We start from the raw sequence: 12,975 nt of genomic DNA, 5'->3' as shown, positions 1-12,975 counted from the left end.
TTATAATTCTATGTTTCTGTCGCAAATGAGACAATTAGGCTCTCATTCCAACCTGAAGAATGTCATTATATCAAAATTATAACATCCCACAAAATAGAACATCTTTTCCATTTAAAGAAAGAAAAAGTTGCATTGACACGCAGCAGTGACTTGTTTGTACCAATAAATGACAAGCAGATGGGGCACATGGTATCAGTTTGGTTCAATGGTATGTTCTGCTTCAAAGATCATGTCCAGTATCCATTTTCATGTCCAGAGAACATTCCCAGTTTTGAACAGGTTTACCAAGAAATGTACATCATTAGTTGTAGTAGAATTGTAATTGGCGGAAAGTTGTAATCAATAGGCATAGGCTCATTCCAATCTTCACATAGCCTCCTGATTCTTAAATCAATTGATCCAAAGCATATTAATGTTAATCTTATAACAGCATATTACAGCACCATACAATTTAGGAATTGTTAGATTCCTCGCAATAAGGCATGAATCTACATAAAAGACATCAACTGTAGTTGCTCTTAATCCAAAATTTGTAAGGATAAAACTAATTCATCAATTTCAATCGACCACTACCACTAAAAAATCTACCGGGTAACCTGAGCCTGAGCATGTTCCAGAAGCTGGCTGACCAATTTGTAAGTGCGGCCAGAAAGTGCTTTTGTATGATCAATAAGCTGTTCATACCTGGTAAACAACAAAGAAGCCGACAAATCAGGAAAGGGGGAAAAGGATTCGGGCACAGGCAATTAGCAAGGAAAAATGGGATGCCCAAAGAGTAATAATCTCAACATGATATTATCAGCAAAACTTACACATTGGCATGATTGGGCTCCATTAAAATTGTTCCTGTTTTTGAATCAATCTTAGCTTCAAGCTTTGAGGTCCTTATAAGATTCACAATCCATCTTTCTGCCTCCTCATAATTCAAATTCAGTTTCTCAGCAAGCACACTGTCAAGAAGACCCCATAACTAACTCATAATGATGTAACATGAAGAAAGTTTGACAAGGATACCACGCATTTATCAGGTATCAGTTGAATTCATGTGTGTAACTAGGATGTCAAGCTGAAGTATGTTTTTAGCAGCATGTGCGTTTTGATCAGGGAGGGTAGAAACTTTGCCAGAGGCAAGAAGAAATTTGGTAATTTAAGGAACAATTTCAGGGACTTGCCTCATGTCAATGCGCTGATGAATACGGCAATAGGTCTCAAAGATGAAAAGGCGTGCATTTTCAAGGAACTCATCTCTTAATGGTATGGAGGTAAAGTTTCCTTCTTCAACTCGCTTCCCAAGAAATGGGTCATTCAATATCACCTGCGTCAATATAAGTTGGTTTAGAAGTGATGCTATGACTTTGAGCGAATGTGAGCGAGGAACAATTTGGAATTACAGCTTACTTCTTCACATTCTTTCATCTTTTTATGAGCCCCATCAAAATCATAGTTGACGTATAGACAAGCCAAAAACTCAGTAATGGGATCTTCATAAGAGTACTGCTCTTGCTGGATCACCTTTATAAATTCCTTAAATTGAGGCCGCCTCCTTTTGTTGACAATGAAAGCAGTTGCCAGGTAACGTAAAAGATGAGGTGCATTTGTTTGAATTGCATTCAGATACCTGAAATTTATTTAAAAGATTCAAACTATGGTTAACAAAGTACTTATTCAAGAGGGAAAACTAGCAAATAATTGCAATAACTATCAACAGATGCATCATATTAAACAAAAAATGAGTTTGCAAGATAAGCAGGAAGTATAATGAGATACATGCAATCTCATACACTAGAATTGAGATCTTCAAAATGATTTACCGATTTTTCTATTATCAGATGCCCAGTTATTACCAACACAAACAACCATCTGACCCTCACTCCTTGTGGCACAAGAAGAGAGAAGGAGAGAGAGAGAGAGAGAGGGATGGCCTAATGAGATAAGTCAAACATCTAGTGTTACAATTGATATGGAATTTACTTAGGCTAAACACACAATCATCTATTTTCTCAGCCGACCAGATGAAGAAATGCGTAAATGAAATAGATCCATTGTGGAGCCGTACTTGTCCTGATTAAACAAGTCAATAATCTGTGTTCTTCCATTGTCGTGGTTGAAGAAGATAAACAAACTCCAATGCATTAGCCATATTCTACTCTGCACTTGATTCAACGGAGAAGAGAAACTCTACAGGATGTATATCATTATTAGCCCTCATGTAATAAATAAGAGAATAGCACAAGTTAGAAAAAGAAAAAGTGTCTCGAGATCAACCATTCAACCTTAGAGTCAATAATTTCCTTCAAGCGGTTAAGCTCCTCTAGTGCGATATCCCAATTTTGCATCAATATCTCTGCTGCTAGCTTTCCCCATAATGCACTTAAATTCCTTTCATTATTGGTGCACAAGGCCCTGTACTGATACAAGTAATCAGCAGCACCAGAGTAGTTTCCACATTCAAACTGGAATTTGGCATATTGATACAACGCTTCTATCTGATCTGGACCAATCTGGACAGCAGCATTAAACGAGTATAATCAGTTAAACTATTAACACAAGAGATCTCAAAAAAGCTGCAAGACAAGAGGTTCAGCAAAGGATTCCAACATCATAAAATTAAAGCCTGTCAATTTCACTTAGTCATATAATCATCACGATGTTATTCACCAACCTAGCATGCATCAAAGAAACATGCACTATTATTAACCATGTAAAGTAGATCTTTTTCATGCGCAGAGACAAACTTGCAAGTGAATGTATGATAAATCCACCCTCATCAACTTATGATCTCACTTAGATTGCCCTTGAACCGATAATAACTCATAAGCACATTACATGCTCCATTCTTTGGAAAGTGAACAAGATCATGAATCATGGAAGCTTGATGAACTCACCTGATAGCGATCATTAAGCATCTGAAGATTGTACTGTTTGTCAGCCCTCAATTCCTGAACTGCATTAGGATTCTGCAGAAATGTAATCAAAGGAGCTGCTGCCTCTTCCAATGCCTTAAGCCTACCCACCACCTCAGCTCTCCTTTCCACCATTTCTAAAGCAAACAGCAAAACAAAGAACTACTTAGACTATAACAATTTAAACACAACAGTAACCACGTTTACATTAGAAGTGAATAATGTAACACACATCCATACACAGATAACAAACAGTTACATGTCACAAGAAAAAGTTCCCTGCCTCTAGGGCGAATGGGATCAAATAGCCAAGTCATGACAACACTGTAAAGGGAACTATATCAAGGAGCATTTATCAAATGCATAAAAATAGCCCAATCCCAGGCGCTTGAGAAGACACTTTATGTAAAATGTATCCGGATTACATCGGATAATAGGAAACATATATGTAACAAAGATGAAAACAACCTCACAAGCTCAAAAATTAGAGACCCACATAACAGAAACTACATTGAAAATTAGCATGGACTAATAGAAATATTGGAATCAATAGCTAGAATATCCCGGAGGTAGAAGAACTAACTGAAGCATCTGAGGTAAACAGCTGCTCCTTAACTAGAAAACTCCCGAGAACGTAAATTAGTACAAACAATCATATCTAAAACAAATCAAATTAGCACCATCTAAAATTAAAGTACGCCGTATTACCATTCTCAAAGTTAGCGATTCTAGGTGTGGGCTGATGCTACCTCCCCGAGACCATAAATCCTAAGCAACGCTACCACACATAACGACTCAACAATGCATCTTAAATCCAAATAACCAAACATACCACTCAAAATCCTAGATTAATTCAAATAAATCGATAAAAAATTGAACAGCCCCTTCCCCACCACATACATACCGGTGGGAACGTCGTCGGATCGGTAGAGGGATTTGTGAATGTCCATAGCATAATCGACCATGTTCGTATTGTTAAGAAGCTCAATTTTCGCCTTCAAAAGATCTTCCTCGGGGTACAAACCTCTCTCCTGCAAGAATTCAAGAAGTGGGAACACCAGATGCCGGTCCAACTGCGGCGCTATCCGCTGCGTCAAGTCGTACTTCGACGCCATTTCCTAGCTTTCTCGTTTCAGCGGAGTTGATTGATGCGGATGTTCTGGTGGCGCCGGGAGACTTGGATCAGTAGCCCTGCAGCGGATGGGCGAACGTTGCTGCTAGTAGATTTGGGTTTGGGTATTAGGGTTTTGTGGCGTCTTTGAAGGGATTCTATGATAATATCAAAAGTGACCCAATAGTTATCGAAATTTCACAGTAGGCCACCAGCTTCTAGGGGGGATTTGGGACGGGTGAATGTGAAATGACTTAAAAGGACAGACTAAAATTGAATATCGACTCAGAGATTGCAATAAGGGGCCTTTTTTTATAAGATATTATCGACACAACAAAAAAGACTGTGTAGTGATATTAAAATGACGTGAAATTATTTTTGTTAAAAAAAATAGTTATAATTAATTTTTAAAATAATCTAATTACAAGTACAATTGCCATACTTAAATATTGATAGAGCGGTGTCATTGACCATCATTTATGAGTGTAGAAGATTTTTTTTTTTTTGTATTAGTACAGATGAATAAGGTTTGTAAAATTCATTTAGGTCATGTTTACTTTAACTGAATGGTCCCAATCAATCATTTAAGACTAACTCAAGATATTAATGCAAGTCTCGATTCTGAAAACGATAAATGTGTAATTATAATCATCTCAAAACGAATGACAAATTATTTGGGCTAGCCTTCGATGGCAGAAAACAAATGTCAACTACACGTATAAGCCTCAAAAGTTCATGGCAAATGCCCATAATAACCTCACATATTAGAACACAAGGTAAAATTACACGGGTACCCCTTGATTTTAGATCAAATTAAACAAATACTTGTTATTTCTTAAAAAAACTACAGCTACAGCTACAACTCCTGGGGATATTAGTATAATATTTTTCAAAATGTATTTGTATAAGTTTTGCCTTTGAATAGAATGTTTAGTTGGAATTACAATTATAATCTCAAAGGGTATCGATGTATTTTACAAAAAAAAATTGTATATTTTAATCTAATCTCAAGGATATCAATATAATTTACTTTATATAATATCTCAAAAAAAAAAAAAAAAAACTCGATTGCTATTTCGTCAAGTTTTTCGAAAATTTCGATACTTTTGGAATGGATTAGTGGGGTAGTTTATGACTCATAGCAAAATAATCCCCACTTAAAATAATGAGATATTCTTGAGCTAAAATTCATATCAGCTACTCCAGAAACAACAGGAAATGGGTCTCATCCGACATTCTATTTCATCAAGCTGCAGAGACCAGATATCGTAGCTTTCAACAAAATTTAAAGTTGCCTCAAGAGAAGCTCAATTGTTGTCAGCCATAAAGAAAGATGATATTTCCATCAAAAGAACTTGGGGTTTTGGGTTGTATCACTGAAATGGACAAAGTAAATTATCCATTTAAAATCTTCTCAAACAATTTAAATGGATCATTCATGTTAAACTCCATAACATGAGAATTACCAAGTTCGCAGAAAGCTTATTTGAAAAGAAGAGGATGTTAATTTAAGAAAATAAGCTGTCAGGGACCGGAGTCACAAGGATGAAGGCATCCAATAGGCTGCATGTTGGGCAATGGCATAACCATGTATAGTTTTGCTGCGAGAAATAAGAAAATGCCTTGTTCGAGACAAAATTCGGGTCACCCAGAAGAAACATGAACTAAATCAGGATAAGGGTAAAAGAAAATTTTTTTATAAATCAGAGTAAAAATAAAAGAATGTAAAAATTCAAGAAGGAGACTGTCGGCAGAAGATGACGATGACCAACAGTCAGCAAAACAGGAAAGCCAACTAGCAAGTACATGACTGACAAGCCAATAATACTAAATAACTAGAAAGGACACGGGATAACGAACGCAATAACGTCATCTGAAGAAGAAAAAGAGATGACGAGGGCAATAACGTTATCAAAAAACAAATTTGAAGTCCGTATTTAAAATCCGCGGACTGTTATAAATAAGGAAGCAATGAAGCAGAAAGGCACATCAGTAAACTTCTCCAATTTGTTGTCCATACAAATAAAAAATACATTGATTGAAAATCACTAATATATACTATACATTAATGGGGATGTCTCTATAATAATTGGCTTGATTCGCAAAATGTGAATTATCTAAAATGTTCTTCTTTATATTTTCTTTTCTTCCACAAAATAATCATATTCTTTTAAGTAATTAATCTAGTTAATATTTTTCTATCCATACACGTTTAAATTTATTTTATTTTATTAAGTTGACTCAGTTATTAATTTTATCTTTCTTCGTTATCTTTCAATTAAAAAAAATACAAGAAATAATTAAATTATGTACACTCTTCGAAAGTACTTTCATTACTAATCTAAATTATTATTAAGCCATAACCCCTTAGAGTAACTAATTTTTATTTTCATAATATTGATCCACGAAAATACCTTTTAATATATATGTATTTCCTTTAACAATACAACTATATGTTAAATTAATTTGTTCTATCTATTACTTTCTACCCACAAACAAATAAAATCAATAAAGTTTTCTTTATCAATTTTGAGATTCATTTTATCTTTCTTATCTTTTATATATTAAATAAATATGATTTAAGCACACATGTTGAATGTAATTCAATCACTATAATCTTATCAACTGATTACGATTAAAATGCATTTTATTCCACATAATAAATATATACAAAAATAAATATTTCCACTCAAAATTTTAAAACAAAAATTAAAGAAAAAGGACACAACCTAATCCCATAAACAAATACTGCTCTGCCGAGGGAGAGGCAACAACTGCCCCTATAGCTCAGTGGTAGAGCGTCAGTCTTGTAAACTGAAGGTCTGTAGTTCGATCCTGCATGGGGGCACCAAACGCATTCTGTTTCTCACTTTTATCCATCTTTTTAGACTTCACAAGGTGGATGTTGGGCCGGGTTTGGGTCGGCACCCAAAATATCGGGAAACCCCCGAACTTTTGGGCCCGGATTGGGAGTCGAAGTCAATGCCCACCCATAAATTCACAGCTTGTACAATAAAAAAATAAAAAAAAGATTTGAAAATACTATTATTTTGGTGTTCGTAATTTATGTTTACTATATGCATGTAGAAACGGCGTGTCATAATAATAATTTATTATATACATATAAAAACGGTATACCACAATGGTCTAGTAAATTAAAATTTTAAGTACACACATCGAACATGTCACCAACAGCTAGAATTGACTAACAGATACAACAGTTGAACAAAGGATATGTACTACCAAACAAACAAAACAACTTTTATAATAGTCTCGGCAACAATACACGAATTCCATCTCTCCCCTCACTCTCTTGCGTTATTTTGAGATATCTACATATAGATTCATGCGAAATTTTGTCGCACTGTGACAAGTGTATATATTTTTTCAAATTGCATGTTGCATTAAAAAGTATATGACCAACACTATGTAGAAGATAAGGGAAAAAGCAATAAGCCACCACCGTCACCGGCTAGGCCGCCACTTTGTTGACACCTACTCACAGCGGCCGTGGCCCATTGATGTTGCATGTAACTATAATAATCTCTATTGATATGATATATTGCAAAAAATTAAAATACAATATATGTCGATAATTAATGCATTATAAAAAGTAATTAGACAGTTTTTACATACGATGTTGTAAAGACAATAACAAATTTTAATATATAGGAACAAATTAAGAGCTTTAATAAGTAAAAAAATTAGTACATTAATTTATGCTCGCATGGACTACGTGCCACGACGTCTAGTGAAATAAAATAGTTCAAATAAGTGAAGTTCAACTTTTTGTGCATAAGTAAAAGATTGGGGTTGAAATAAAATTCAAAGTAAGAAAATAATCAACCAATGTGGCGGTATATGAAGGTAAAAGTTGTAATATGATGGTAAAACTTGGCTTCTCGTGTTGAGAGAATTCTCAATTTATAAACAATCTTCAGTTAATTGGATAAAATTGAATCCCTCACGGATTTGGTGGAGCATTATCTTCACAAAGTGGTTGTATAAGACTGAATATCTTATGGATTTGTTTGAGGATTATCTCTGGCATTTGGAGACTCATGATCCTTGGGAGCAGTTAGAATCCGCTATGGATGAGGTATCTTTTGACGATAAGGATGACTTCCTAAATTTTGAATAAAGTAGTGGAGATATCTTCCCTCAACCGAAATCCTAAGATTTTAGGGTTCCGAAATTGCTTTTAATTCAGACTGCCATGTGTCCCCGTGAGGTGGTTAACCCACTCAGTAAAGCCATATCCCATATTGTGCCCTTTCTCCTCAATTTCCCTATTAGGATGAACGTGGCTAATGTAGTTGGCAACTTCGAGGATTCGCTGGAAGGGGGATTTTAGGGTTCTTTTGATTCGGATTTTTTTAAAACATGTTTAGGCAAAGAAAAATTGTTAAACACCTCCAATTCTTCCTCATATAATTTACACATACTTCATTTTCCACCAATTTAGCTTAGTCAGCATCCACGTAAGATACCACATCTTTAAGTTGAGTTTTACAACTAAAATTTGAGAATTTTGGCCAGAAAGACTAAAATTATTACTACATTAAAATATATAGTACCAAAATTGTTAGTTCAGTACTTGTAGGACTAATTTTACCACCCGACCAATTTTGCAATTTTGTCATTTTTCAACATGTAATATGACATAAGACACAGTTTACTTAAAATTATGTTAGATTGGGAAACTAATTAAACTTATTTATTTAATTTGCTTGTGATTATTAGCTCCAACCATTACTTTTCTGAATTATTGTTTAAGATAATGTATAAGAATTATTTGAAATATATTTGACAATTGCAGCAATATATTGTGATGAAAATAGGTATATGTTTTCTAACATCATAAGAATAAATCTAAAATGGTTTATAGAAACAATTTATCTCCTTATTTGTTTTGAATGAAATAAATACTTTATTTATTTATTGAAGAAATATGGTTGTAGCATTTCTGCTTAAAAAGTTATTATGTAGCCTTTTCATTTTAATTACTGGCACATATATATGAAATATTGCAACATTGAAAAGCAATCTATAAATTAAACATTGCCATGCTTCCGGAAATAGGGTGAAATTCCTACAAACATTCAGTGTCAAAATGTTAGAATTTTTCAGTTTATGTATTCATTAAGTTTAACTTTGTGTTAGTTTTTTAGAAAAGTTTTCGAAATTGCTATTCGCAAACTTCAATATACTTATTGTATCCTAAAAGTATATTGTCGTATAAAGCCGTTCATAAATTTTACAGTGTGAGCATTTATTACTTTAAGAAAAGTGTCGTCCATGCCTCAAATTTATTTTGTTTATTTCTTGTTATCATATGTTTCACATAACACATCATGATAAATTCCTAATTTACTGTATTTCATATTTAAATATTTTTTGGTAATTAAATAAATAATATATATTTTAAATATATATTAAACAAGTTGGTTGCAAATCCAAATCCATCACAAAATTCCATCTCAAGTAATATAATGTATTTGCAATGCTAATTTCAATTACATAAGTCTTCGTAAAATGGTCACAACCTTGTAAAGATACATCGTCGCAATGTGCGTCTCAAGTTGACTATGAAATTATCCTATTAAGGTCGTGCCGCAAAGTTGGTGACATAATTACCATACCAAGATAGTCGCAAATTTAGCTGCAATGTGATGATATCATATGAATCGTCACGCTCACAATTCTGTCGCAAGTATTTGCAATAAAGCCGTTGTTATCTCAAGCTTCCTTATAAAAATAACGCAAAACTGGAATAATGTCTCATAGCAAATCACAAGTTTTTGTTACAATTTGCTCAATATTATGTATTATCATATTTTTCACAAACTATAAATATTAGTTTGCAACAAGTATGCAGTTTTATCATAACTAATTTGCAACCGGGTCTGAAAATTTCAAAGTTACATTAATAAATAGATTGTCTTAGATAATAATCATCAACCTCAAAAATAATTGTGCTGCTGCAATAATCGCTAACCCGCATTGTCTACGTCAAAATGGTTTGAATTAGATTTCAACACATCCAATCAATCGTCTTATAAAAGTTTTGCTGATAATAATATAAATTCATTATTTTTTATAAATTATACATCAATTATATAAGAAGAGTAATACACACATTGAGTAATTAAGAGGGCATTTGGCTAGACTTATTCAGAATATTTTATAAGCTATAAGAAAATCTCATAGTGTATCTCATAATACATGCATCTTATAAGATGTATGTTCTTATAAAATCTTAAATTTTATTTAAAAATAAATATTTAAAGCATTTGAATAAAATAAGAGAATGAAACTTATAAAAATGTTAATACTGACAATTTTGTAATTAATATAATCAAAATTAAAGTAGTTTGTTAAAAGCTTATAAATAGATTGTGAATTCTTTACCTTTTTTTTTTAAAAGTAGCGATAAATTTCTAATTATATCTTATTTTTGGATCTTATAAGTTGCTTTAAAATTTCAAACGAACAATTTTCAACATCTATAAATTATTAAATATCTTATAGGATATTTTCAAAATTTTATAAACCGATCCAAATACCCTAATCTAAATTAAGCTGAATTGATCAGCCCAAACTAAAATTTTCCACATCAAAATGCACACCATCCACTATGCTAAAAAAATATTATACTTTAAACTACAACAATGCTACATATATAAAACCAATTATTAGCAAGGTCTGCTAAATAGTATGAGAAATAAAAGCTATACTAATAAACTAGCAAAAAGGAAAACGAATGTGGCCACACCTACCATATGGATTCGAATTCTTGTCAAGACTTTTAATGGTGTTAAATGTACGTCTTGACTTGTATATCGATTTCCATATGATAGGCCATAGTTCTTGGGGATAATAGGTCAGCTATAGGTACCTAACCGGCACACATGACGCATGCACAATCTTACATGACGGATTTATGGGGTGTCATCCCTACTTTTCCACTTTCGTAACCAGACAAACCAAAAAAAAGAAAAGGAGAACAAATTACATAACAACAGAAGATAAGTAAATCTCAATGGGTGAATAGCAATTTACCCTCCTATGATATTACAAATGAGCAAATTATCCCCTATGAAAAAAAAAAATAGCAACTTACTTACCCCTTATATTTCTTAAAAAGAAGCAATTTACTTCATTTCAAAAAATATAGAAAAGTTTTGTTGTATATTAGAAAACACAGGAAAGTAAATTGCTATTTTTTTATGTGGAGTTAATTTGCTCATTTACAAATGACAAGAGGGATATTTGCATTTTTCCCAAATCTCAATTGCATTGCATTATGCAACGAGGAAAGGCAGCACAGTTAGCATAAAGGCTTCATAAGTGAAAGTGGCCGAGCCAGTTAATGCGCGGTCCCTTTCCTTGAACCTCTCAGTCAGTCCCTGCACAAACATCAGACATTTTCAAAACAACATTCATTTGAAAAAATCACTACTGATCTTCTATGCAAGTTTTCTATTGCATCATACATTCCACACAATATATGCACGTCGATTTTATAACATATTTGTTTACATATATATAATTATATGCACCCCACATGCATTGATATAATATACATGAAACAGACGATGAAAGTGCCGTAAAAGTGAAGCAGAGACGGGGCGAAATAATAGATGGCCTACCTTAACAGTGAGGCAGCATCTGAGCAAGAAAAACAAGAGGAAGAAAAGAAATTAATTACCCAAATAGCATGTGAAATTGAGAAAAGAATGAAACAATACATAGAACATACTCGATGAAATTGTCGTACTCAATAGCTCTCATGCTTCCACCAGTCTTATCATACTTGGTGAGCAGGATTTCCAATACCATAGGGCTTACCGCATATCCAATACTCAGGAGAGCCTCTCTCAATTCCGGTGCATCAATCTTACCACTCCTGTCCCGATCGAATCTGTCAAAAATTCCCTAAAAGAGCAAGAAACTAATCAATATAGTACATAGGTCATTCAGCGTGAGATCAACAATCCCAAATTCAGAGTAAAATAAAACAAACAAAGTGAATGCAGAGGTTGTTTGAGTCATTTATGACTCACCCTCCAGCTCTGAAGGCAGTAAAAGAGTCCTGTAAATTCCTTCGGCCCTGTTTTCAAGGTAAAACAGAGAATGAAAGATCTCCAACCAGACCCTGTTATTAGCTACTACATTCACGGTAATTGTGTGATTTGTAAACTTTTTATCACACAAAACGTGTGAACCAACAGACAGAACAGATTCATACCGATTTTTCTCGTGTTAATACCGGTGAAGGTATACATTAGCATATGAACAGTCCTCAGCTGAAAGCTCTGATTATACGACGAAAGCGCACGTTGAAGCTCGATATCATCGATCATCCCGCTTCCATCCTGATCAGCCAACTGAAAGCACGCAATCACGGTTGGATCAGTGCCTGGGGCAAAAGTCGAGGGCGCCAGCATGCCGTATGGGGGTGCGCCGTAGGGAGCAGATGGCTGCTGCATGGTGTAACCTCCATAGGATTGAGGTGGCGGCGCGTTGCCGTAGTGGTAGCCGGCGGCAGGGTTTGCCATGATCCTTCTTTCTCTGACCGTTAAGAAAAGCGTTGGAGTACCAGAACGAGTGCGATAATTAAATTTTGTCGTGGAAATAGTGATTTTTATAGTGATGGGGCTCCGAATTTGTTGGGTTTGACATCTGAGTTTATTACAAGTTTGTGGTATTAATTTATTTTTTTTCATTTTTTACTTTTTTATTAATTATTTATTCAATTTTTGTCTTTCTTTAAGTATTGCATTATGGTTTAAAAATATTATTATTATTCAATTTTTTAATTATTAGCACTAGCCATCGTGATACACAGTTTATGTGTGCATATAAGAAATAATCTTAAATATTTTAAAATTATTATAAATAATAATAAAATATATAAGTCAATAAATCAGATTTTAAAAAAAATAGAAGAAAATAATT

The 12,975-nt window shown here is 33.7% G+C and overlaps 2 protein-coding genes and 1 non-coding gene across 3 annotated transcripts; 1 reads left to right on the top strand and 2 right to left on the bottom strand.

The window, feature by feature from the left end:
* On the bottom strand, window positions 334-4,182 carry LOC105162563 (eukaryotic translation initiation factor 3 subunit E). The gene is made up of 8 exons (XM_011080621.2): window positions 3,808-4,182; window positions 2,886-3,040; window positions 2,274-2,501; window positions 2,057-2,178; window positions 1,399-1,618; window positions 1,173-1,315; window positions 813-950; window positions 334-684 (listed from the first exon to the last, which is right to left on the bottom strand). Exons 1-8 carry the CDS (start codon window positions 4,016-4,018, stop codon window positions 585-587), a joined length of 1,317 nt encoding a protein of 438 aa, XP_011078923.1. The 5' UTR covers window positions 4,019-4,182; the 3' UTR covers window positions 334-584.
* On the top strand, window positions 6,791-6,862 carry TRNAT-UGU. The gene has a single exon. It is a non-coding gene; the product is annotated as a tRNA-Thr (tRNA).
* LOC105162562 (probable calcium-binding protein CML49) lies at window positions 10,631-12,668 on the bottom strand. The gene is made up of 5 exons (XM_011080620.2): window positions 12,266-12,668; window positions 12,081-12,127; window positions 11,777-11,952; window positions 11,667-11,685; window positions 10,631-11,423 (listed from the first exon to the last, which is right to left on the bottom strand). Exons 1-5 carry the CDS (start codon window positions 12,573-12,575, stop codon window positions 11,319-11,321), a joined length of 657 nt encoding a protein of 218 aa, XP_011078922.1. The 5' UTR covers window positions 12,576-12,668; the 3' UTR covers window positions 10,631-11,318.

The sequence above is a fragment of the Sesamum indicum genome, linkage group LG5 (assembly GCF_000512975.1).
Source record: "Sesamum indicum cultivar Zhongzhi No. 13 linkage group LG5, S_indicum_v1.0, whole genome shotgun sequence".
NCBI lineage: Eukaryota > Viridiplantae > Streptophyta > Magnoliopsida > Lamiales > Pedaliaceae > Sesamum > Sesamum indicum.
The sequence above is the reverse complement of the archived record's forward strand: the minus strand, read 5'-3'. Positions and strand labels throughout refer to the sequence as shown.

Bases quoted from the DNA above. Each gene is read 5' to 3' on its own strand.
- LOC105162562 (XM_011080620.2), bottom strand. From the start codon at position 12,575: ATGGCAAACCCTGCCGCCGGCTACCACTACGGCAACGCGCCGCCACCT. The intron at 12,128-12,265 runs GTATGAATCTGT...CCTTGAAAACAG, and splicing joins TATTAACACGAGAAAAATCG to GGCCGAAGGAATTTACAGGA. The intron at 11,953-12,080 runs GTGAGTCATAAA...TTGCTCTTTTAG, and splicing joins ACTGCCTTCAGAGCTGGAGG to GGAATTTTTGACAGATTCGA.
- LOC105162563 (XM_011080621.2), bottom strand. From the start codon at position 4,018: ATGGCGTCGAAGTACGACTTGACGCAGCGGATAGCGCCGCAGTTGGAC. The intron at 3,041-3,807 runs GTATGTATGTGG...TGTTTGCTTTAG, and splicing joins ATCCGACGACGTTCCCACCG to AAATGGTGGAAAGGAGAGCT. The intron at 1,619-2,056 runs GTACGGCTCCAC...AATAAATTTCAG, and splicing joins GACTTGTTTAATCAGGACAA to GTATCTGAATGCAATTCAAA.